A 27,283-nucleotide genomic window follows, 5' to 3' on the forward strand; every position below is an offset into this window, starting at 1 on the left:
CAGAGAAGTAGAGTGCTGTGGGAGGGGTAGAGATTATCAGGATGGGCTAGAGAAGGACCGGAGAGGAGGGCGCCGGACCCCTGCTCCACAGGAATCATTCTTGGGTGCATGTGGAGTTGGATTCCCTTCCCCTCTGTGTCGTCAACAGACATCAGATGTGGCCTCTACATCACTTTTCTTTTTTTCAAGCAGAGCACAACTAACTGGTTTTGGTCCAGCCTAGAAGCAGAAACAGACTCAGCGCCAGTGGATTTAGGATTTATTGAATTCATCCATTGAAGCGATAGGAAAGGGGTCCCCATAACACAAAGCAAATTGACTTTTGTCCAGGACAAATTTCAACCACAGCCCCCAGACCCAAAAATTCCTTAACTTGGTGAAATTGAAAGAGTATCTACTATTTGATGTTATTTCGAATTCTGTTGCCTTATGGGTGATGAGGAAGTAGATTTGTATTTATAATTTGAAAATCCATTTCCATCTACATGTTTAAAAGAGAAAATTCCTCTGGCATTTTGGTAGCAAACACGGAGCTTTTGTCAAGAGACTCACACACTGAACGTACACACAGGGTCGAGAGCCAAGCTCATAATCTTTGAGCGTTTACAGCCCAGAGAACATTCATCCTGAACAGGATTCAAATTGAGATAAGCTTTTACTATGTCTGAGCACCATTAGACTTGCAAATGAAAAAAAAAAAACCTAGACATTTACAACTTCGGGTGAGACTGAAAACAAGATCTAATAATTAGTGTCTATTTCTGAAATAAGTGCATATTTAAAGACCACAGGCAATTAACAGCCAGGTTGTCCTGTAATCATGTACAGTAATAATTGGAGTATAAAGTAGGGTTTCATGCAAATCGCTGCATACTGCAACCATCACTATCCCTCTCCCCCATGTCACGTGATTCAGGGGCTGCTGTCGCGGAGGAAGACTGCCCACAGCTGTCTGTCCCTGGGAGGAAAATGGAGTATCTCCAGTGAGACGTAAGATGTTTCCATGACCTGTACCACTTGAACCACCTTGTGATTCTAAACAATAGTGTTGTCTGGTTGGCTTGTTTTCCCCGGAACTTATAGGGCAGTAGAAAACATTTCACAGCGTAAACATCCTCATTGAGGAAGCCATGGTGAAGCTATAGAAAAAGTTGCTAATGAGTGGACTCTCGTTTCCAAATGGAAACCAGCCAAGAGAAACCTTTTGCCACTGAATGTTTTCCAATTCTTCGTGACCCTATAGGGCAGCGGAGAACTGTCCCCTTGGGTTTCCCAGACTATAACCTTTGTGGGAGCAGAAGCCTCATCTTCCTCCCCCAGAGCAGCTGGCCGGTTGGAACTGCTCACTTTTCAGTTAGCAACCCATGGGTAAGCCCACTAACCAAGTCATCCTATAAATGCTCTGAAAACACTAAGCTTTTTCCTCATAGCAGTCACACACGGAACCACCGTGTGAACCACCGCCTGAACGCCACCCTTCTAGGTTGCTAATAACAGAGCTAAGAATCAAAATGGCCGTGGACTGTTGTTGTAGTTCACCTTGAAGAGTCTTGTGGCACAGCGGTTGAGCCCTTGGGTATTATCAGAAAGTGATATTACAGCCCACCAGCATCTCCTTGGCTTTGTAAAAAGGACCTAGTGATCTGCTGCCATGAAGATCATGGAAAGGAAACTCTAGGAAACTAGGAAACTCTATCGGACAATTTCGCTCTGCTATAGAGAGTTGCTATGAGTTAAAATCAACTCAACAGTGTACAAAAGCTCACCTGTACGAGCATTTTGGGGAGAAATTATGAAAACTTCTTAGATGTAGCCAAATACCTTGAGGAATGAGTCACTGGGCCAGGGGGCTCAGGACCATGGTTTCAAGAGACATCAATTGATAGACCATACAATGACAATGCTCTTCATTCTACTTTGGTGAATAGTGAATGGGGTCTTCAAAGCTCATGAGTAATCCTCAATCAATCTTTAGGTATAGAAATAAATTGACCTCCATAGCCCAATTTCCAGTCAAGCAACAGATTACCTATGTAAGGGAGCAATAACACTAGTGAATCAACCATTTGAAGTCAATGGGGCAGCATTTGCCAAAGGACAAAGTTTAGAAAGGTATAAAAGACAGAGGAATAGATACAGGGAAATCAAGGAGGAAATGAAATAAGCAATGTTAAATTAGGGATATTACAATCAATTGGAAAAAACAAAAAGTGGTGATGGGGGATTGAATGGAAAGTTGATCTGCTCCATAAACCTTCCCCAAATTCACGATTTTATTTTTTTTTAAGTTCACGTTGAAGATGCTGTGATTCTTTTGAGAAACTAGTCAAAAGCTCTTTCAATATCATCAATGACAGTATGTTCAAAACCTTAAGAATTTTAAAAGCTTCTATATCTAAAAGATGAGGAAAATCCCTGGGCTCTCGATCTACCCAACCAGAGTAGCATACTTGACTGTATGACTGAGACGTGAGTGGGCGTGCTTTGTTTATTTTCAAATAAATATTTTTAAAAACCTGTGATAAGTTTGAAAGTCATCTAAAACTTGATGCTACCCTTCAAACAGTTTCCTAAAAGTTAGAGGATTCAAACTGTAGGCCAAGTGTGAGGCGTGAGCCACCTTCAGAGCAGAGAAAGAAGCAGAAACAGAAAGAAGACTTGCCAATCATTGTATGCCAACTTGTCATGATACAGTAGCTCATGAAGGGATGCATCCTTTGACCAGTGCAAAAAAAAAAAACAAAACATAGTGATTTAATTATTCTTGGGAAAGCACTCATGTTTAATTCCAAACCTCTGCTGGGTAACCTTTGTCTATAGATGTATCTGTGCTTACGCCCCTCTATTTGCCAGCCTCTCTGGCACCACTATTGCAGAGATGGTTGATGGCAGCCAAGTGAAATCAGAAGACCTTTGTCATGTTCACGTTTGGTGAAGAAGAGGGCCAACAAGAGTGTGGGCGACTCTCTGTAAGATGGTTTGGGAGAGTAGCTAACATCAGTGTGATGCAGAGCCAGACAACAAGACTTGAACCAATTGCCACTAACAACAACCGATTGCCATTAGCAACAACAACAACAACAAGATATGTACCCATTCAAACTGGGAAGTCCAGTTGACACTTGAGGTTCTACGAAATAGCAGTTTGCCTTAAGGTCTCTCCAAAGTCTACATCTAGAAGGGGGGCCATGTAGTCCTGGAATATCTTTTTAACCTGATATTTTGAAGTACACTCTCCATCTCTCTATAAATTATGGTGTTAATCATATAAATGTTTATAATGATTCTAGATTGCACTCACAGGCTTTGGATTAAATCTCTGAAATTCTGTTTAAAAATTACAAATTGAAATAGAAATAAAGTAAGTAAAATTGGGATTTCAGAGCTTCAACTTAAACAGATCGCTGTCTTATCTGTAATGATATGCAAAAATTTATTTCTAATCTGTTTTGCTGTGTACACTTACACCAGCGACAAAATAAAATATGATCCTAAATTAAAAACTCTCTAGAGGAAGTTTTCCTGAGCATGAATATGAGTTAGCTAGTAAACTGGAAGGTGGGACAATGTATGTATGTTGGGGGGCCTGCAAAGGAGTTGAAGAGCTAAAGGTCTTTCTCCAATTCATGTATAAAAAGTTTTCTGTTATCTCTAAAGTTTCTTAAAAAGAGACCTTAAAATGAATAAATAGTTGAAAATGAAATTCAAAGTCAAATTAAAGTGAATGTCAATGTTGCTCAGTTAGCACCAGCCTAGACGCTCACCAGCTGTCAACGCTAACCATAGCTCAGTTGTTGACTCACTGTGTGACCTATACAAGTACAGTTAACCTCTCTGATTTTGTATGCTGGCAAAAAAATAGCATCACAAACTCCTCGAAGGTCGGATGTGAGTTATAACTCAACGATATTTCTATGACACCACTTTCGGGGATAAGTGTTAAACAGAAGCCAAAATTATAAGGAAGATGATAGGCTGCTCTTCAGAGGACATTTCCAGCTTTCTTTGTGCAATTTCAGTGCTTTGACAACACATGCCTCTGAAGAATGAGCTAGCCACATACAGGGCTTAAGAATAGTTCAACTGGCCTTTTCCAAAATACAGAGTCCAAAGCAAGCTTTTGATATTAAACACAGTCCCAACTAATTTAGCTACATGTCTAGAAGAAAAGTTGCTCTTCCAAGAATCCATGCAAACGGTTCGAACTTTGGAAAGCAAGTCAACAGTACACTTTGGAAAAAACCTTAACAATTATGCTCTTGTCAAAAGAAATCGAGCTCATCTGTTGCCTAGATCAGGAAGTAAAGGCAGGACACACATAAATGGCTGAGTGGACATCAAAACATTTTCTCTTCCAGAGTATACCACTAGATTCCATTTCCACGGTAACTTACAGATAAGAAGAAATGATCCAGAAGGACAACAAGGCTCTAAAACTTAAACGTAAAAGAACATTAGTCCCTGAACTGTTGCAATAAGTAGGTCCCCAATCGACCGTGTCCCACATTGAATTGAAATCTTGCGTATGAAACAACACTTCATTGTGAATAGCCCTTGTGGTTTGGGTGTAGCTTAATATACCAATTATATAACTATGCAATATGTATTGGATTTCAAACCAGGATTCATAACTAGCCTGTTTTGTATATAGCTCATACATGCTTAAGAATCTTCCCTTGTGAAACCAGGGCCCCACAGATTACAGAAAAATTAATTGACCCAGATCAAGTTCCAAAAGGGCAATTTATCAAATACAAGCCCTAACAAACCATACCTCCATATTCTGACGCAATGCTGAAGCAGAGGGCTCCTTAAGCAGTTGTTGTAAGGTGTCATCAAGTCCAGTCCAAGTTACAGAGACCATATGCGCAATAGAACAAAACACTGTCCAGTCCTGCCCCACCCTCACAATTGTTCCTATGCGTAAGCCCATTGCTGTAGCCATTGTGTCCATGCATCTTGTCACAGGTCTACCTCTTTATCACTGCCCCTCCACATTCCCAAGGATGATGTCCTTCCCCAGGGGCTAGTCTCTCCCGCTAACATGTTCAAAATACATGAGACCAAGTTTCACCTGCCTTGACCCTAAGAAGCATTCTCATCATACTTCCTCCGAGACAGATTTGTTGGTTCTTTTGACCGTCCATGCCTACTACTCAACCACTAATCCTTTCTCCATCTTCATGTATATTCTTCATCTGATATCCAACACTAGGGTCCACCCACGTTGTAACATTAAAATAAGTAAAAATGAAGACTATTTGCGAACAGTTGTTTCTGCAACATTTTGTGAGGTTTTTCTACAAGAGGAAGTCTGTTTAGGAACCTAAGGAAAAACTGCCTCTGAAGACAGGCGATATGTTTACTCAGAGTGAACAAACAACTACGGGAGCCTGAGTGGACTAAGCGGAAGCACGCTGGCACCACAGTGCCGATGCATCCTGAGTACTGCCGATGCTAGGTCAGTACTCAGAAAGACGCATGCTGCTGGGAAACCCGCAGACAACCTCAGCTCGGACTCAGAAGTGCACCTACCATGAGGGTTAAGCACATGGTTAACGATATCCAGCAAATAAATACGCTTCTGCATTTAATCAAAGAAACTGCTGAAAGGAGATTCTTAAAAGAAATGTTTGTCATTTAGGATGTCATCCTGCCCTAGTTTCTACACTCTTGATACCTCTTGAATCGATACTTACCTGAAGTATCAATTTCTACAATCTTGATATCTCTTGAATTGTTACTTACCTGAACATAAAGTTTCTCCATTCTTTCAGTTTCTCTGCTCAGTGGTTACTATAAGCAAAATTATGTCAGCCAAAAGATCAGCTCTTTAAATACATCTTGTGTTATGGATATCACTAGACGCTTCATGGAGGAAGATGGGGCTTTGTACTCTGGTAAACAGTCTCAGAATCTCTCGGAAACTCACAGGGGCAGTGTTCTACCCTGCCCTGGAGGCTCACTGTAGTCAGTCAGCATCGACTCAAAGTCTGTGAGTGAGTAAATAAGCGAGTGACTGACTGAGTGAGTGGCTGAGTGAGTGCTATTAAAGATAATCACGCGTGAGTGGGTGAGTGAGAGGGTGAATGTGTGAGTGAGTGAGAGAGTGAGTGTGTGAGTGAGTGAGAGTGAGTGAGAGAGTAGAGTGAGTGTGAGAGAGTGTGAGTGAGAGAGTGAGTGCGAGAGTGAGAGAGAATGAGAGTGAGAGAGAGTGAGTGAGTGAGAGAGTGACTGAGTGAAAGTAGAGTGAGTGAGTGAGTGAATGTGAGAGAGTGAGTGAGTGAGTGAGTGAGAGTGAGTGAGTGAGAGAGAATGAGTGAGTGGGTGGGTGAGTGAGAGAGTGAGTGAGTGAGTGAGAGAGTGAGTGAGTGAGTGAGAGAGTGAAAGAGTAGAATGTGAGTAAGTGAGTGAGTGTGTGAGTGAGTGAGAGTGAGTGAGAGAGTGAGAGTAGAGTGAGTGTGAGAGAGTAGAGTGAGAGTGAGTGAGTGTGTGAGTGAGAGAGTGAGTCAGAGTGAGACAGTGAGTGAGAGAGAGAGTGAGTGAGAGAGTAGAGTGAGTGAGTGAGTGAGTGTGAGAGAGTGAGTGAGTGGGTGGGTGAGTGAGTGAGAGAGAGTGAGTGAGCAAGAGAGTGAGTGAGAATGAGTGAGTGAGTGAGAGAGTGAGTGAGAGAGTGAGTGTGAATGAGAGCGAGAAAGAGTGAAGTGAGTGAGTGAGAGTAAGTGAGAGAGTGAGAGTGAATGAGTGAGAGTGAATAAGAGTGAGAGAGTGAGTCTTCTTCATTTCTATCCCTCATATCAGTGGTTGTAAAAAGTTCCAGACTTAGGGTTGACCTCATCCATTTTCCTCCTTATTTATATGCACTGTGTAATCTCTAACATATTCTAATTTTTTAAGGTTGAAATACAATTAAAGAGTCATAGTCGCATGGAGAAAAATAAAGATAATCACTGTTTTTCCCTTCCTCTGTGATCTAATATTATGCTATTCTCTTAAAACACACAGACACTAGCAATCAAAAGAGATCATGGGTAATGGCATTGGGACCCTGTCTGACATCTTCTTTCTACACAAAGGAAGAAAATCCAATTCTACACCAAGTCCAGGCTGACTGACACAAAGGAAGGTCAAACATAGCTCCACCCACCCTCCTTCTTTGCTCAGTTCTGACAGCAACCACCCCTCGTACAGCACTCTACTCCTCTGGGTTCCATACTGTGCTGCTACAGCCACACGTAATTCACAGACAAGATTCACAATTACGGAAAGTGAACATGCTACAAAATGTTATGGATACTATTCTTTTGTTCACAATGCCTCTTCTCTTGCTGCTGGCAGGCACGTTTCTCTCTGGTCCTCGACCTCTCTACCATGTGATTCCTTGGCCTCTGTCTTGTTCCAGGGGCTGAGAAGCCCACCGCTCGACCTGACCATCTTGGTGCTGCTCCACTGCTCTTCCTATTGATCTCAGTGCTGAGGATTCTGGTGCCTCTGCGGCCTGTGCCACTTCAGACATGGTTCGAGAACACCCCCCCTCCCCCCTTTTTAATGGCCACAGGATGCTTCCTCACCTTAGTTCTAAGATGTCTCACAGATATACCCAAGGAACGGCAAATCTAACAAACCCCTCTTTTAGGTTTCAGGCATCCTACTTGCATGGTCCCACCCAATCATCTTGTGGGAATTGCACAGACATAGTTAAAATGTGCACATATTAAGTAATTAATATATCTCAGTGAGAATATCTTACCAATAATATATTGTGAGGGAGAGGTCAAAATTATGAGCAAAAACAATGTTCTCAAAATACCTGTGGATATTAATTATTCATGCATAATTTTCCATTATTAGCATAATTATTTTTCATCTGATGGTTTTGATGGCACTAACAAATGTTATATTTACCTGTAATTCAACAGATTTTCCTGTAATTCAACTAACCAAATACAGTGCTGCTGTCAGTTTTTTCCAGTTTCCTTAATTAACACACATAACTGAGAATGAACTGTCGTATTCAGTAAAGCACTCATAAGAATAGAGGATTGTTCTCACTTACAAAGAGACTGTTTTTGCATGAAAGATTTGATCATTTATGACTATTACTCTATTACATAAACACTCAAGCATTACCAGCGTTGGAAAGAAAAAAGCTTAATTCCATTTTATTTAAAGCTAAAATTATATATTACTATACTGATTTACCAAAATGAAGTATTTTTCTGGGGGGGGTTGGTTTGTTGTTTTGTTTTCGTGTTTGGCAGTTTTACTGGTTTATTTTTTTTGTTTTTCAACACGTTACCAGAAAATGTAAATGAATAACATCATGCTATTATCAAGGAGATTTCAAAAAAAATGTGTGGAAAAACCGCACTGTATTCTAACTCCATATTTCCATGAACTTTTTGAAGCAACCTCTATCAATAAAAGCATAAGTCCTAAAACCCTGATTTGCTATAATTTATGTAAACCTTAAAAAAAAAAAAAGGAATGGCAAGAACTTCAAGGAATTTATGATTTAAAGCTAGAAAAGAGGTTAATCAATATCAGGTTGCCTACCGTGCTATTGGCACACCTTCTGAGCAAGGAAGGAGAAAGCAGAAGGGTTTGCATGCCGGTTATCCAGTCATAACTGCCTCACATCAAGGATATAGCACTTACTACCTATCACAAGCACCATTCACGTGCCACTTTGTCATACTGAGATCGTTTATGTGCCACTATGAAGCTAGAAGCTATGACATCAGTATTTCAAATGCCAGCCGGTTACCCATGGTGGACAAGTTTCAATAGTTTCCAAATTGAGACAAACTAGGTAGAAAGGCCTAGCAAGCTACTTAAAAAATTAGTCAAGGAAAACTCTATGGGTCATAATAGAAGATGTGTTGGCAAATGGGTCCCCTAGGTTAGAAATCACTCAACACCCAAGAGCTGCAACAATGGATGTGAGCATCTCAATGATTACAGAGACTGTGCAGAACCAGGCAGCGTTCATCCTGTTCTCAGCGAGGCTGCTATGAGTCCGAGCTGCTTCAACAAGTGACAACAACAATTAACCCTAAAACCATAACAAGATACTCCTGAACATAAAATTCGGTGATGGGGGAAAGGTAGTGGTGTTGACAAACCCAGGGACAAAAGAACAATGATCCAAATCGGTGGTGAGGAGGGTGTAGGAGGCCTGGTAGCGTGTGATCAAGGGTAATGTAACCGAGAGGAATTACTGAAACTCAAATGAAGGCTGAGCATGATAGTAGGGCAGGAAGAAAGTCAAAGGAAATAGAGGAAAGAACTAGGAGGCAAATGGTATTTATAGAGGTCTAAATAAAGGCATGTGCATATGTAAATATACTTATATATGAGAATGGGGAAATAGATCTATGTGCCTATATTTATAGGTTTAGCATTAAGGTAGCAGAAGGACATTGGGCCTCCACTCAAGTACTCCCTCAATGGAAAAATACTCTCTTCTTGGCATTCTGTGATGCTCACCTTCCTGACACACCGCTGAAGGCAAAGCGGGTGAATAATTAAAAAGGCATCAAAGAACAAAAATTGTGTGCTCACCTCCCTGATATGATCACTGAAGACAAATAGGTGCATAAGCAAATGTGGCGAAGAAAGCTGATGTTGCCCGGCTATCAAAAGATACAGTGTCTGGGGTCTTAAAGGCTTGAAGGTAAACAAGTGGCCATCTAGCTCAGAAGTAACAAAGCCCACATAAAGGAAGCACAACAGCCTGTGAGATCACGAGGTGTCAAAGCAATCAGGTATCAGGCATCTTCAGAACAAAAGAATCATATAATAGTGAATGAGGGGGCGAGTGTAGAGTGGAGACCCAAAGCCCATTTGTAGGCCACTGGACATCCCTTACAGAAGGGTTTTTGGGAGGAGACCAACCAGTCAGGGTGCGATGTAGCAATGATGAAACATACAACTTTCCTCTAGTTCCTAAATGTTTTCTCACACCCCACCCCCATCATGATCCCAATTCTACCTTACAAATCTGGCTAGACCAGAGGATGTACACTGGTACAGATAGGAGCTGGAAATACAGGGAATCCAGGGTGGATGATCCCTTCAGGACCAGTTGTGTGAGTGGCAATACTGGGAGGGTGGAGGGAGGGTGAGTTGGAAAGGGTAAACAAATTACAAGTATCTATATGTGACTTCCTCCCTGGGGGATGAACAACAGAAAAGTGGGTGAAGGGAGACATTGGACAGAGCAAGATATGACAAAACAATAATTTATAAATTATCAAATGTTCGTGAGGGAAGGGGGAGGGAGAGGACAAAATGAGGACCTGATGTCAGGGGCTTGGGTGGAGAGCAAATGTTGCGAGAATGAGGGCAATGAATGTACACATGTGCTTTACACAAATGATGTATGTATGGATTGTGATAAGAGTTGTAAGAGCCCCTAACAAAACTATTAAAAAAAGAAGAAGAGTTACCCAAATAAAGTTCAGTGACAAGACAAACTCTCTTGCTAACTACAAGCAGTCTTTACATCCATATCACCTAGAGATCTAATAAGAGCTAACACTTTTGGAAATGTTTCCCCAGCTTCTCCAGGATTTCCTGCTGTTCGGCAATCCTGAGGGCAACAACCCTGTTCTCTCTGTCTTAGAGGGAAGACGAGGCCCAGAGAACATAAGAAAATGGTCCAGAGGCATTTAGCTATTACAAAGTAGCACCAATTGTTGAATACAGTTGGCCTGCAAAGACTGCCCCAAGGATCACAGTCTGGGTTGCTTTAGAATGCTACAGCCTTCCATGAGAACCTCTCGATGCCTTCATCTAATAGGATTTCTCCCCACAATGAAAAGAGATCTTGATTTCCATGCACTGGAGTCCACCCGCTGCCTATATATTGCGCAGGGGAAAAAGGGGTTCAGATGGGGGGCTTTGAGAAGCCCTTGGTTTTCTCAGGCTTCACCTCACAGCCACAGAGCCCACTCACTATGCCTTCAGAGTCAGCAGCGGAAGGAAGAAACCAAGCGTGAGTTCCATGAGATGTCCACCCCCAGGCCTCTGTTACATCACCCACACCGCTGGGGTGAAAAAAAGAAGCCCACGACATCTCACCAATGTTTCCAGATAGGACAGCAGAAGGCATGACATCAATGTTGGCTTTACAAAAAGTGTTTCTAAAGTGTTCTTGACTTACATGGAAGGAAATTATTTTTAAAACCTGGGGCAGCCCCAGACTAAATCTATGTGCCCTGGCCCTATGCTCTATGCCCAAGGCTTCTTCCTGTGGGCCATTGTACCCCGTGACCACCTCCTTCTTCCCCTCCATTGGAGGAGCCCTCACGCTGCCAGAGTTTTACAACTCGACTTCTATTCTTCGCTGTTGGGCCAGGTCTGTAAATACCCCAAGGCCCTTTCTACTAATTTAAATTCCCCCTGTCTTTTTTTTGTAAATCATTTTATTAGGGGCTCATATAACTCTTATCACAATCTATACATACATCTATTTTGTAAAGCGCATCTGTATATTCATTGCCCTCATCATTCTCAAAACATTTGCTCTCCACCTAAGCCCCTGGCATCAGGTCCTCATTTTCCCCCCTCCCTCCCCACTCCCCAATCCCTCATGAACCCTTGATCATTTATTATTTTGTCATATTTTGCTCTGTCCCACATCTCCCTTCAACCACTTTTCTGTTGTCTGTCCCCCAGGGAGGAGGTCACATGTAGATACTTGAAATCCAACACCCCCCCTTTCCACCCCACTCTCCCTCTACCCTCCTAGTATCGCCACTTACACCACTGGTCCTGAGGGGATCATCCACCCTGGATTCCCTGAGTTTCCAGCTCCTATCTGTACCAGTGTACAGCCTCTGGTCTAGCCAGACTTGCAAGGTAGGATTTGGATCATGACAGTGGGCATTTAGGAACTAGAAGAAAGTTGTATTTTTCATTGTTGCTACATCGTACCTGGCTCCCACATAAAAGTCAGTACTTCCTTTCAGTCAATACCGTGGACTTGTAGAAGAACATTTTATCTGAAAGAAACGTGGACAAAATGCCCTCTCAGTTCCTCTCAGCTAAGTACTTATTATTAAGGCAACCAATACAAAGTAACATTACTCCTAAGGGTGTAGTGATTGTACATAGGGCTGCTAACTGCCAGGTCAGCAGTTCGAAATCACCAGCCACTCCTCGGGAGAAAGACAGCCTTCTGCTCTCTTAAGAACTACAGTCTCGGAAACTCACCGGGCAGTTCTACCCTGCCCTTTGGGGCTACTGCGAGTCGGCACGATCGCATGGCGGTGAATTTGGTGTTTGGGCTCATTACAAAGTAATGAGTCACAGGTATCTTGCTCTCCAAAATCACTACACTGTCCCAGAGGTGTTTGCTTGCTATGACCCCAGTGGGATTTAAGGTATTGCTTGTATCTCAAAACCCAGCCTCCTATCCTTGGGCATATAACTGGTCTGAGAGAGGAAAAACTGAGAAGCGTTTGTGGAAACGTAAGTAGTCATTTACTGGTGAGTAAGACGGTAAGCAATAACGGATTAACCAACAAGAAACCCATAACCATCCAGATGATTCGGATTCATACCAATCCTACTAGGCAGAGCTGAATTGCCCCATAAGGTGTCCAAGCCTGTTATCGTAACAGAAGCCAGACTGCCACATCTCCCTCCCACGAAATGATTGATGAGTTTGAACTGAAGACCTCTGGTCAGTAGGAGAGCACTTAACCACTACAGTGCTTAGGCCCCACACATTCACCTTACCAACCCCTGGGAACTAACTTATGGAAAACTCAGTTCACTGCCATCAAGTCGGTTATGACTCAGCAGCCTATAAGGACAAGGTAGAACTAACTGCCTTTGCATTTCTGAGACTATAACTTTATGCGAGTAAAAAGCCTCATCTTCCTCCTTCAGAGCTGGCTGGTGGTTTCAAACTGCTGACCTTGGGGCTAACAGCCCAACCTATAACCAGTTCTCCACTAAGAGTCCTTATGACAAGTGAAAGTGACTAACAATATAGTTATTGTCTTTCCCTGACACTGCGTGGGCACTGTCAAAATAAGTTCAAAATACGCTATCTCCCCCCTCACTTCCTCATTGGAATTTAGGCTGCCTCACCCCAAAAAGAACTTAATAAAGATAATAATATGCCTAGATGAAGAAAGGCCATGAAGTAAAGCGATCAAAAATCCTCATCGACAGTTCCACAAATACCTCTATATCCCCCCATGCCAGAAAACAAAAACCAAACTTCCTGACATGGAGTCGATTTATTTAATCATCTCAGCTAAAGATCAGTAAAACTATCACTCTTAGTGAATTTCACTGTGTTCTGTTTAATGAATCAAAACCATATACATATTATAGTTTTCCTCCCATTCTTTTCCTACTAAATAGAGGTTAAATGAGCTATAAACCAAACACTAAACTCACTGCCATGGAGTTGAAGTTGACTCTTGTGACCCTATAGGGCAGGGTAGAACTGTCCTCTGGGAGTTTCCAAGACTTTAACTCTCTACAGTAGAAAGCCCCATCTTTCTCCGGCAAAGGAGCTGGTGGTTTCAAACTGCTGGTCATACAGAGCCAGTGGGATGCAGAAGGGTTTTCTCCCAGGTTGTCCACCAAATACAGGCCAAAGTTAAGATGCTGCTTGCAACATATTCCATGAGTGTACACTCAGCTGCTTAGAGGTGACCTCCCTGAGGGTTATCAGCCATCTAGAGCAATCAGACTCTATAGCCTGTCCCACCCTAAATAGGGCACACTCCCTTCTGATAAGGAGAGTGGATTGTTTCCCTGAAGGTGCACCCAGAGACAAGGTCAAGCCAACTCAAAGAGGACCAAGGTTAGGCTGCCATCTTGAATCTAAGGTCAGCCCATACTGTCACATGTGTACCCTTCGTGCCGTGCCTTCTGATTGCGTGTACACCCCTAGCTTGTATCCCTCTGATTGATATATGCTGATTGTACAACCCCTTCCCATTATGATGTAATCAGGGGGGCTTGCACATCCCCAAAAATGTCCCTATGCCATGGTTGGAAACAGATCTGTCTTCCTACTCCTCTCTGCAAGGACCTGGTTGCTGAGATCCTGGTCCTTGAGGAAGTGAGCATGCTACCATGAAATGTGCCTGATTCTTTACTCTCTCTTCTATCCCTCCTATTCGCTATGAGGTCACTATAATCTTTATATACTATCGCCGTACAATTGCACCAATCAACCCTGTGGCTGTTAGAGGCTGGTTTACTCTAACAGGAGCAAACCAATGCATAACGACTATGCAGCCAGGCTGCAGTCAATCAGCGACAGAATTTATTTAAACCATCTTGTGAACTGCCCTAGCATGGAGATACTCATCCTTACCAAACATGCTTCGCCAACATGCCAACTATTAGAATGTCACCCGTACTTGTATTTTGGGGAAAAAAACGTTGTGCCAGGAATACCAAATGAGCACAAGTCAGGGGGCAGGAGGAATGCCAGCAAAACCAGGCCAGAGAATAAAGTCACTGGGCAGACTCCTATTTTGGCAAAATCTTGGGCTTTTTAAACCAGCTCACTCTTAAGGGGCCCTTTATCACTTGAAATCACCTTAAAAAACGGGGGGAATTTTTTTTTAATATGTAGTGGGCAAACATACTTGTAATAAGTTGATGTACTCTGGGTCACTCTGAAGAATAAACAGTGCATGCCAACCCACATTTAGGACACAGCCCACACAAAACGCAGTCAATAGCATGGAAAGATTTTTTTCTTGACTACACAAACCGGAAAAATCTTGTCACTGAAAAGGCTTCGATTGACAGACATTTTCTGAGACTGGACAGATGGGTTAAGAGAGGCCTATGGTCATCTTAGGTCAATGGTTCAAAGGATATGTTTCTCTCTTTCCCTCCCTGCCCTCCCCCCTTTCTTTCCTCTTTTCCTTTTTTCTTATTGTCCATTCCTATAACTCCATGCAACTTGCTACCCTAAAATACATGCTCACAAACCAAAATCAAACTCAACTTCCATCGAGTCAAGGCTGACTCATAGAGACCCCTTGTGGATTTCCATGACTAACTCTTTACCAGAAATAGAAAAGCCAGCCTTTCTTCCAAGGGAGCTGCAGATGGTTTCGATCTGCCTGCTGACCATGTGGATCACAGCCCAACTAGTAACCACACACCATCAGGGCTCCGCTCCACGCTCAGAGCAAGACGTAGTGAACGCCACAAAAGAAATGCTGCAGGTGCACGCACGTCCACTTCAACTCGCTGACAGAATCTGCCTGTGGTGCGTTCGCCAACAGAACTTGTCGGCTCAAAATTATAAATGACTTCAAACCGCTGGTATCTATTTATCTATTAAAATGGTTAGAATGTCTAACCAAGGAAGCGGGGTGGAGGGGATGTCCCAGGGACCAGTAAGTTCTCATCTTACCAACAAAGTCCCCCCTAACATGACTGGTTTGGTGGTGTCTCCTGCTTATTCTATTTGGGAGAACCACTACTAAAGAGATTTTTTTTTAATGAAACAGTATTACCTAATTGCACAGCTAAGCTGTAATAAGACTTTGAAGTTGAACATGCTTACTGTGGTTACAAGACAGAGACCACATACAAATTTAGCAACCACTCACCACATTCAATATCATGACCTTTGTCACTGGCATGCAAGTGTCGTTTCGGATAGCACTGGGGAGGAGGGAAGAAGCAACTAATCTCCTCAGGGCCCGATGCCCCCAACTGAGCTGCACTTCTGAAATAGTTTCAAAAGAAGCAGCAATATTTATACACTTCACCTTGAAGAATCAAAAGTGCACTTTAAAAAATAGAGTGCATGTTGTGGAAAACTGAAAATAATGCCAAAATAAAATCCATGGGGTTGAGTTGCTAGTGACCCTACAGGACAGACTAGAACTGCTTCATAGAGTTTCTGAGACTATTCATCTTCCTCTCAATGGATTTGAACCACTGACTCAGCAATGAGCAGTCAAGCATGTAACCCACTGCACCACCAAACTCACTGCCATCCAGCCATCTGTACGTATCGTGAACCTAATGGTCAGAGTAGAAGTGCCTTTGTGAATGTCAGAGATTATAACTCTACCGGAGTAGAAAGTCCCATCTTTGTCATTAGCAGCCCAACACATGATCCACTACCCCACCAAGGGTTCCTTAACACCACTATATGACCCCCAAATCCCGTTCCTCGTTACATAGCCATGGAACTTAAAAACATGATGCCAACAGGTATATCTACACCGATGTTCACTGAAGCATTATAGAGCCAAAGGGTAGAAACACTTAATGGCTAGCAATGGAATGAACGGATAAACAAGATGTAGTTCATAGGTAAATTTGAATACTGTTCAGCCATTGGAGGGGAAAAAGCCCAGGTATGTGCTACGACATGGATGAAGTCTAGATAAATTAAACTGAAATCAGTCCCAAAGAATAGCTTCTTTGAGCACTGTGCTCTTTTTACATGGTTTCCGATGAACAACTACTACACGGCTTAGTTAGGAAGCGTAGGGGGCAGTGAGTTTGTGTTCACGGGAAAGGCAAGATGCAGAAAACAGGGATAAAAATGTCTGTACAATTAGAAAATTAAAAGCAAAGCCACTGAATTGTACAAACCAAACCCACTGCCGTCAACACTGACTCACAGCGACTGGACAAGACAGGGTAGAAGTGGCCCTGTGAGTTTCTGAGACTGTCACTCTTTACAGGGGCTTGAGGAGAGCTGGTCATTTTGAACTGTCAGACCTGTGGATCGTGGCCCAATGTGGAACCATGCAACCACAGCTCCTTCCGAATTATACGCCCAGAAGTGTTCGATGTATACATTATAAATGGGTATATTTTCAACAACAAAGAGAGTAAAAAAATTCATGTCTAAAGCAGAAAAAAGTGCATAACATACAATGAGTGAGGACATGTTTTAATAGAAAGTCGGTCATTATTAATGAGGTATGCAATACATGCTTCTAAAGTTCAGAATGAAAAAGGCTAACCTAATCTATTCAGTGTCATGTATCTTCTCTTAAATTATCTATAAGCCAGCAAATAGATTCTAATATTTGTTTTCTGTTTCATTTGCGTTTCTTAATTTTTCATTGTGAATTGGGTAAAAGTTTACAACACAGCCGATCAAGCTAAGGCTCAACAATTCCTTTGCATGTTGTTACAGGTCATCCATTACAATCCTCTCACTGGGACATGACTCACACCACTTCCTCCCTGCATTCCTGTTTCCACCCCGCCTTCTTTCCTTACCCTCAGAACTGTGTCCTTCGGTAAATGCTGCCCTTTTCATCTTAACTGGTTGACTATCCCAAAGTGCTTTTACATTGTAATCGTTCTGTGCTAAACAGGACATGTGACTCCAAGTACCACTCACCATGTTGCAGCACAAAGAAAGAGAAACAGCAGGGGCAGGCAACCATGGCTTAAAGAAACCAACACACAAAAGCGCACTGCCCTTAAGTGGATCATTGACTCAGGTAGAATGCCTTGTGAATTTCTGAAACACTAACTCTTCAAGAGAGTAGAAAGTCTCATCTTTCTCCCTCAGAGCTGGTGGTTTCAAACTGCTGACCTTGTGGGTAACTTCTACATCATAAAGGTATCCAACCAAAATGTCGAAAACAAATAGCTCATAGGTGGGACCACTACAGACAGTACCCCAATGTCTGTACTTCCATCCTTGAAAGCTTCAGTATTCCACAAGCTGGTGTCCCAAAACACTCCAATGACAGGGAGAAAAAGGAATCTTAATAGTAAACACTGAGGTGGTTACGGGCATTTCAGGGCAGAAAAGAAAAGGCAAAATTGTTCCCTGGCCTTCTATTCAGACTAAGGGGAGGTACATTTCCAGTACAACTAGAAAAAATAAAGACACCACTTTTAAATTATTTTGACTCTTCCTATCAAGCTCATTTTCATGACTTCCCCATTCAATTGTTTTATCCAAAATGAGATAATATTTAAGTAAATTCAGGTTAAGAAGTAAAATGAACGGAGGGATATAGAGTGGTGGGGTAGATATAAGAGAGATGATGTCAAGAAATCCTGGAAGGAAAGATATGTTTTGGAAAACATGTATGATTATGGAGGAAATTACATAACTATATTTGATATGATTGTTATGGAACGACATGACGTGTATTAACTCCCAAGTTATAGAAAATTAATTTTTTTTAAGAGGCATAAATTCAGGAATGTTCCTAAATTCTAAATCCTAGCTCCAACTTAAGAACCATCAGTTCTTACACCATGGCCCTGATCCATTCTCACCTTCATGATTACTGACGATAAGGGTGTTACAGCAAAGTATGGTAAAGAAAGTAGATGGTGCCCGGCTATCAACTGGAAAAGTGTCTCAGGTCTTAAAAGTTTGTATTCAAACAAGCAGCCATCTAAGCAAGGAGTCAACTAAATCCACATGGAAAAAGCACACCAACTTGTGTGAGCTAGAGATAACAATTATAAAAATTGAAAAGCATCAGAGCAAAAATTATGAACATCCAATTTGTAGAGGGCTATGGGGGACAGTGAGAGCCCCAAACCCACCTGCAGAGCATCGAGTCAGACTGAGCCGCTGGCAGATCCACTCTAGCCACAGGCAAGAGTCTCAAACAACCTTACTAACAGGCAGAGACCATGGTAATCTTGATTATGCTGGATCGACTTTGATACCTGGCCAGCTGACCACCCTATAGATGGGACCTAAATTTGGTCTGGGTGCAAGTATCTCTTATTGGTTCCATGACAGAAATTTCTTCCCTGGCTTTTTGAATGTTGTTGTTGCAGGGTGAGGGGGAGGGGGGCTGTCCCTTCTTACACATTATTTGTATTTTTGTCTGTATATTATTATGGTTTATCCTTACTACTTTACTGCAGTTTTGTTTTTTATTGTTTTCTGTTGGGTCTCCCACCTGTGAACCACAGAAAGAGTGTATGCATAATGAGAGTAACTGATACAAGGGGCTATAGGGAATAGGGGCAGGGGGAGTAGCTGCTAGGGAGGGAAAGAGGCTCTTGGGAGTAAATAGTGAAGATGGGAGTGGGGAGGGAGCACTAGAATAGATTGTGATTGTAGAACTCATTTTAGAAGCAATTTAAACATTGGGTAGATGCTCTAAAAAATTGATACAGGGATGATCGTACAATTCTCCTTGATATGATTGAATGTTTGAACTATTGAATTATATGATATGTAAATGTCTTGCCAATAAAACTGTTTAAAAAGGAAAAAAAGAAAGAAGTAAAATGAGGATTCAAAACCAGGCTCTGTTCAGGCTCTTTCTTTTCCATTTCCTTTCTTACTCACCTGCCTTCTAAAAAGACAAATTGTTTTGGCAGGAACATAGATGGTATCTAGAACATTGAGATGAATTAGACAAGGAAAGTCTGGATGTACAAACCCTGGCACCTATAAATGAAGCAGTCTCTTGAAACCCAAGGGATTTTAAAAAGACAAAGAAATAAAAGGCCTCAATGTAAATAGTATAATGGTTCTTATAAGGATTTCAGGCTTTCAAAAAGGATATTCACCTGGATTTCCAAGATCATTATCAGTGTACTCCAAATTAGTATCTTAAAAATTTCCAAATAAAATCATTAGCCAATACAAGCAGCTAATATACGGTTGTTCAGCAGATTCAAGAGTCTTATTGCATTCAACACATGTTCAACTACTTACTTGCTTCCTTCTGTAATGAGTAAATTGGGAGAGGCCTAAAACAGTCGCAAGTGCACCGCCTCCAACAAGAATAGTCCCTTTCACGGCCTTTTGAAACGCCATTTCTTAGTCTATGGAAAGTTAAAACAAAGGAGACAAAAATAGGTTATTTGGGATTTTATAACAATTCCTGTCATAAAAATATGGCTGAGGATTATCAAATTAAATTGCAGTCGGGCATAAAATATAAGACAAGGAAGTTATTAACATGCCAATTTTATATCACAACTCAAAATCAAGCCAAAAAAAAACCCAAACAAGAGCGTTGATTGTGTAAAAGTTACCTTCCAAAGAGAATTAAAGAAAAGCAAATTAAGAGAAAAGAGAGCCATGAAAAGAAGCATGACTAAAAAAAACAAAAAAAGAAAAGAAAAGAAGCATGACTGTGTTAGGTAGCTTAGCCTAGGGAATTGGGAAGTCCATTTACGCATGCCCAGGAGAGCCAGCAAAAGACAAAAGCTGGATTTTCCCGCTGGTGGGCTTGGATGGGAGTTACACCTGGAGCAGCCCACATGGGCTGGGTGATTGCAATTCAGCCAATGGGATCGACCTGGGGTCGTTCACCACACCTCCCCCGGGAACCCTTAAAAAGGCAGGGACCTGAAGGGAGAGGGGCTCTTGGTCTCTTGGTCTTGTCTTGTCTTGCTTTGGGTGGTCTGGTCGTCTTCGTGGGAGCAGAGAGATCCTTGCGTGTCCCGGAGCAGTCTCTGCCAGGCCGCATGGTCAAAGGAATCCTATGGGTGCCGCGTAAAACCTGATGCTTCTTTGAACTTTCATTAAATTCACTTGGATCACGAGCCCGGCTTCGGCATGAAATCTTTCTCGCGCGGAGCCAAGGACCGAGGCTGAGATTTAGGCCGGAGAGAGAAACCTAACAACTGTGTCCTTGGAACTCCATGCTGCGGTTGCAGCTTTGTCCGACAGCGAGTCCCTGCCACTAGGAGACCGGGTAGAGTAGCTGTCAGTCACCCGACAATGAACCTCTTGCCTGCCTTAGATTCTTCGGCAAATGTTTCATTCAAATTGTGGTACAACTCCCTTCCAGAGTTGTTTCCTTCCCTAACGAAGTTCTCTCCAGACCTAAATGCCAACACACTTAACTCTGTGTAGAGCTTCCATTCTGAGCACAAGAAAATACGGGAAAGCTATGGTGCACAATGTGAAATCCATTTTTGAGTCTCCACTGATTCAACCTCCATTGAGTTCTTTCTGGCTGCTGACAGGCAACGTACAAGGGAGTGTGTTGGAAAGTGGATGACCACCACTCCCTGATGACCACCACTCCCTGGCCCGCCCAGGAAAGAATGCTCTTACCCTCAGAGTAGCTTGGTGATGACGCCTGCCTATGTCAAGATGGTCTGAAGGCCTCAGAACCTATGCTGTAACATTTCCAATCAGTGATAGTGCACATAGCCCAGTCGTGGTCCCTTTCCCATTTCTGTGCTCCTGCCTGCAATGGTGATGAAGAATCCAGCCACTAATCGTGGGTCTGTGTAGAATGTCCTTTGATTTCCATAGGTTATCAATGAGTCATACGGTTGTGAACCCTTGGACACCATTATGGCCTCGAGCTAATAGTCTCTCTCGCTGGATGATTTGTCTTTATTGTGTCTGTCCTGTTTAAGACTTAATACGTGGGTCTTCATAGAGCATATTTGAATTTGGGTTCTACATTTCCTTTATCTGAGGGATAAATGATCACAGGGTTTTAACAGAAGGGAAAACAAATTTTATTTGGCAAATGCAACAAAGAGAAAAGACAACAGGGAAACTAATGGGCAAGGCATTAAAGCTATGTCTGAAGGACAGTATGAAGCCAACAGCATATCTACAAAGTCACTATTGAAAAAATTTTTTTAATAATTTTTAATGAGTATAGGCTTCATTCCTTCCATACCAAATACTATGGCTTGTTCTCTGAAAGATCATTGATGCACATTGAAAATAACAACAGGCAGGATGAATTTTGTTGATCCAGTGGGCAGGAATGGGAAAGGATAAAAACAAAAACTGTCCTTCATTCACAAATCTTAGTTTGGAATGGGACATCCTTCGTTTAAGTCTTTCATATATGTTTCATTTAGTCTTTCATATATGTTCCAATTGACCTATCCATCTTCCCCATAGGCAAACTACCTCTCCCTGCCTTTCCAAATTTATCAGGGAGATTGATTATCATTACTGGTCTCCCCAGGTCAATGTGTCAATTCAGTGGTTGAAAATGGGTGTGTAAACTCTACGAAAACCTCCTGTCAAGTTTTAACTCTCTAAAGCATAACAATATAGCAGTGTCTGATCACCTGAAAATATTTTGAGCTTTAGTAACGTGACTTGCCATTCGTAATAGCAGCCGGCACACCCATCTCTTACAGAGAAGCCAACACCCTATTTTCCTGTAGAGGTGGCGCTTTAACCTGTTGAGACAATGTACCTTATACTCAACAGATAGTCCATGGCTCACCCCACCTAATCTCACCACTAGCATGCCAATTCCAACCCAGTAACTACCCAATAGTAGATTTTTAAAGAGAACCGAAAGCTTCAGCTTTCTCCCAGGAAGCAGTTGGGGGTTTTGAACTACTATCCCTCTCTTGGGGCTGGCAGCCCAACAAGTACACCCCTATGCAACCAGGACTCCTTCTCATGACTCAAGAACATATTTATTATGAAGAGAATTTTAAAAGTAAGATACTTTAAAAATAAATTCAAAAAAGCTGAGAAAGTCAGAAACCAGTCATAGAAAGCAGAAACCAGTATAAAGCAGAAACCACTCATAGAAAGCAGAAACCAGTCATAGAAAGAAAATCCAGTGCTAGAAAAGTGGTAAGACTGCACCCTGTCAAAGGTGGAAAACAAAGCCATCCTATCGAGTTCCAGCTCTCACGGGTTTAGTATCATAACATAGAGACAATTACAAATTTATGTCCACTATTATACAAACAAAAGGAAAAATTCACTATCTTACAAGACAGGGTAGAGCTACCCCTGTGGGTTTCTGAAATTGTAGCTCTTTCAGAGAGTAAAAAACCCCATTTTTCTTCCACTGAGCTCCTAGTAGCTTCGAACTGCCAACTTTGTGGTTAGCGACCCAACACATAACCACTAAGCCCCCGAGGCTGCTCCTTAGGTCTGTGTTACTATGTGGATATGGCCAGTTAGCAGTGTACATGCGGACATGGGGCAAACTCGTGCGTGCCGGAGACCTGTGCTCGAGAGGGTTTTCAAGGGCTGGTTTTTCTGAAGTGGATAGCCAGACCTTCCTTTCAAGGTGCTTCTGGATAGACTTGACCTTCTAACTCAGCCCAAGGTGTTAAATTCTCTACACCCCAGGGACTCCATTTGGTGGATAATCTCTATTAAGTTAATAATAAACCTGAATCCGAGAATTTTAGTATAGTTGATAATTATGTTCAACAGAAAATTCCTTTTTGGAACACTATAAATTATACATTAAAAGCAAAAGGTCCCTATTTCTGAAAATCATATTTTCCTGTGATCTCATTCCTTCTAACCAACTCCTAAATTCTCTTTTTATACAGGTTCCTCCCAGAAAAAACATTTCACATGTACACTACTGTCAAAACCAAAAACCAAACTCAATACCATCAAGTTAAAGACTCCCTGTGACCCTGTAAGAGGGTAGAACTGCCCCTGCGAGTTTCTGACACTAGAAGTTTAAAGGAGTAGAAAGCCTTGTCATTCTCCAATGGAGCAACTGGTGTTTTTGAACTGCAGACCTTGTAGTTAGTAGTCCAACTGATAAACACTACACCACTGGGGCTCATTTATTAGTTAAGACCTCTTTGCCCCTGTCCCTTCTCTATATCAACCAAATGGAATTGGATGCTGGTTAGAGAGCTCCACCTATCAGACAGTCAACTATAAGCAAAATCTTATGCCTAGGGGTTGCCCTAATAGTAAAAACTGTAATTTCAACAATGTAGAGAACACACTTTTGTCCGGGCTTACATCACCACTCCTGGTGCTATTGTCAATATTCTCATGGTCATACAGTATGTTACTGGTTCCAAACTCTCACCCGAAGCATACAGATTCTAAGCCTGTTATCTCCAGACTAAACTAAATTTCCCTGAAGATGAGAGACAGAGGAGATGGTCTTACTTCTAGTTATCTCAACAATGCACATGCCTGCCCCATAGAGACAGAAGCCTGGCCGTCTGCTGGAGGTGAGCTTGGGGGCTGACTCTAGCTTCGGATGAAGGTTTCTGTCCTGCTGATACTGTCATTGATGACCTCACAAAGGATACCACACATCAACATAGCCAACTGAGGGATGGTAAGCCTTAACAGAAACTTTTTTTAAAAGACACTAAAAAAACTCACTGCCATTGACTCAATGTCAACTCAGTGACCCCATAGAACATATAGAACTGCCCCAATGAGTCTCTGCGACTCGGACTATTTAGAGGACTAGAAAGGCTCATCTTGCTCCACAGAGTCAATGAATATGTCCCGGCATCAGAGCTGTTCTCGCAACCCAATTAAGTTTGGCGCTAGTCTTTCCAAATGCCTGGGTCCCTGAGTTCCAGTTCACAGGATGATATTGCCCCAATTGGATCGGAGCCCCAGTCACCATACGTACAGCATTATGTGTGTGTTTCTAAAAGAAGTCTTCCTGGCATCGCCTTGCAGAAGTCGAGAGGGCGTGGCCTAGCATCAGTCGGTTCCCTTTCTGAGGGCTGCATAAAACGACCTCTCTGAAGGAAGCATTAGTGTTCGCCAAAATCACATGCAGCCACGGGGCCATCTCCCTGCCATGTGAAGGATCAGTCACTCAGGAAGCACTCAAACAATAGAGCAGGATTGATTGGTTCACCTGCTTGCCTAAACTTATCCTAGTACGATTGTGAATGTTATAATGACAACTAAAAACAAAAAACCACTGACATAAAAATGATTCCCTCTCATAGCAGCAACGCTCCAGGGCAGAGCAGAATGGCTCCAGGGGGTTACACCTATGAATCTTTCCAGGGCAGTCAGCTTCCTCTTTCTCCAACTGAGCAGCTTTAAATAGCAAAGTGGGTGGTAAGCAGTCCAACGCTTAACCCACAACACCACCAGGGTGTCCATGATAACAATGAAACCCAAAACTCACTGCCATCAAGTCAATTCCCACATACCTAATGGACAAGTAGTGCTGTCTAGGTGTGCAGTGGGTTACACCGTGGGCTGCTAACCACAAGGTCAGCAGTACGAAACCACCAGCCACTCTTCAGGAGAAAGAAGAGGCTTTCTACTCCGTAACGATTTGCAGTCTTGAAAACCCAAAAGGGCAGTTCGACTCTACCCTATAGAGTCGAGATCAACTCAGTGGCAGTGAGTGTGTTGTCGTTGTTTTCCTTTTTTTGGATTTTGAAATAGCTATGATGCATTTAAATCTTTACCAAATCACTTCATTTCACACTCACAATATGAAGGGCTTCAAAAACTTCATTGGAAAATGGAATCACCAGACAATGGAATTTTCCACCAAGATTTTTGAGGTCCCCTTGTATTCTAAATTTCATACAGGAGGAAACTGTATTTCAGAGGAATCGGGTCTACCCAAGGTCACTCCCCAGTAAACGGACAAATTATGATTGGACCCTATACCCCAACCACAGGCAGTTCTGTCTGTGGCCTCAAAAGGCAGTTTCTCTCCAGAGCTATGCCATGGTCTGCTGAGCTCCCCGAGGCAGGCCCTATTCACTCCCAAAGGCCAGCGTCCTAGGCTCGATGGCTGCTCTGAGGCAGCGAAGAAGGGACTTCCTGCTAAATAAAGTGGGTGCTTGATTTTCACTTAGAAAGAAGATATTTTAAATGCAATAAATGTGAATCTTATGAGATTGGTTATTGGCTACTTGCAACTATACAAGCTCCTGAAAGGAAGAATTTTCACCACTATTACAAAGGAAAAAACTGTTTCCAAGTAAAAGCTTCAATTAAGAATGTAGCAAAGAAAGAGACCCAAGAAAATTTAACAACTTTTTATCTTTTGGAACAAAAAAGCCTGAGATAACGAGAAAGGGAGGAAAATCTTCAAAAAATTGAACCTAGTTCAGTTAACATAGCCTGGTGCTGCTCGTGTTTCATAACCTCTGGATTAAATCAGGCACACACTGACTCTGAACTGGCTCTTGCACTGAATGAGGCCCGAGCAACCCTCGAACTCTTACAGTAAGAAGATAGCCTGGCTGGCAAAAGCTTCACCTCCTCTGCCTCCGGATTAAAAAAAAAAAATCAACTCAAAATATCTATGGTCTTATGGACCATTTCAAGACTCTGATAATTTATTTGCAGGATTAAATATCAAATTATGTCTTAATTTATAAATAAATTCAAAACCAAATTCATGGTCACTGAGTTATAGTGACCCTAGCTGTGTTTTAAGGAGCTCTGGTGATGTAATGGGTTATGCATGGGGCTGCTAACCTCATGATGAGCAGTTCAAAGCCACCAACCACTCCTCGGGATAAAGAGAGGTGTTCTACTTGTGCAAAGAGTGACCATGTCCGAAACCCATAGGGGCAGTTCTACTCTGACTACAGGGTGGTTAGAAGTTGAAATCAACCTGATGGCTGGAGTTTGGGGACTATGCTTTATTGGGTGCTATTATAAATATTCTGCTGGAAAAGAATGAAGTGTGCTCTAAGATTGTAGTGGAGAGAAGGATTGATTTAGACTAAAGAAATTAGATGGTTCAAAGAAAATAGGACATTTGAGAAGAGTTTTGAAAAAAGAAAAAAATTCAAAGGGGAGTAAAGGGAAGCTTAGAACGAAGAAAGGAAATTTGGAGAAGAAAATGGAATATGACACAACATCCAGGATGTGCGTACGGTTGCAAAGTTTGCCTGGAGATGGTGCTCAGTTAAAAATGGGGTGTCCGGCGTAGTTAAGAGCTAAATAAGGGAAAACTATGCATATGTGAGGTAAGGTCATATCTATCCGATTCTGCTGGCCACAGGGAGTGATGGCTGTAGGTGCAGATGCTTCCTCCAGTGACGGATGGAGATTGCTCGTGTAAGATCGTATGTAGAAGCTTATGATGAAGACAGCGAGATCAACTAGCGGCCACCGCAATCCTCCCCAGTGAGAAGCTATAAGACTGGCAGTGCCAAAAAGTGCAAACAGCAAGACATGTGCTCTGCAGAAATCTTTACTGACAACATTCAATGAGTCCATGACAGAACCTGAGACCAGATGACAGAAGAAAGTAGAGGGACAATCTGATAGGTGTTAGCCCCCGTAGCTGGGAGGGGGACTCAAGAGAATGCCATAAAGGTGTAGGTAAAGCAGCGAGTGTTAAGAGAGAAGACCTCAATGTGGAATGAAGGAAATGCTGAGCTGCTCGTAGATCAGGTACGTGGAGAAAACGGCCAGTAGATGGGTATGTAGGTCTAAAATGCACGCGCGCACTTAAAGCTGGAGAGAGGATTGGAGGGAATCTTCACCTCTACTGACAGCTATACCTGCAACACAGTAACCGCGCTCACGGTAGCTAGCTCGCAGGGACAGGGTCTACCGCTTCTCAGAGATGGATGGATGACCCGTGCTCTTCTCTGACACTGC

General features: G+C 42.4%; 1 protein-coding gene across 2 annotated transcripts in view; it reads right to left on the bottom strand.

The window, feature by feature from the left end:
* GPD2 (glycerol-3-phosphate dehydrogenase 2) overlaps positions 1–27,283 on the bottom strand; it is a 206,578-nt gene that overhangs the window by 136,039 nt on the left and 43,256 nt on the right. For both annotated transcript variants that reach the window (XM_075529721.1, XM_075529720.1), the window contains exon 2: positions 19,676–19,785. In XM_075529721.1, the coding sequence (XP_075385836.1) occupies positions 19,676–19,777 (102 nt within the window). In that variant the 5' untranslated portion in view covers positions 19,778–19,785. The remainder of the gene's footprint in view (positions 1–19,675; positions 19,786–27,283) is intronic.

The sequence above is a fragment of the Tenrec ecaudatus genome, chromosome 13 (genome assembly GCF_050624435.1).
Source record: "Tenrec ecaudatus isolate mTenEca1 chromosome 13, mTenEca1.hap1, whole genome shotgun sequence".
NCBI classification, from domain to species: domain Eukaryota; kingdom Metazoa; phylum Chordata; class Mammalia; order Afrosoricida; family Tenrecidae; genus Tenrec; species Tenrec ecaudatus.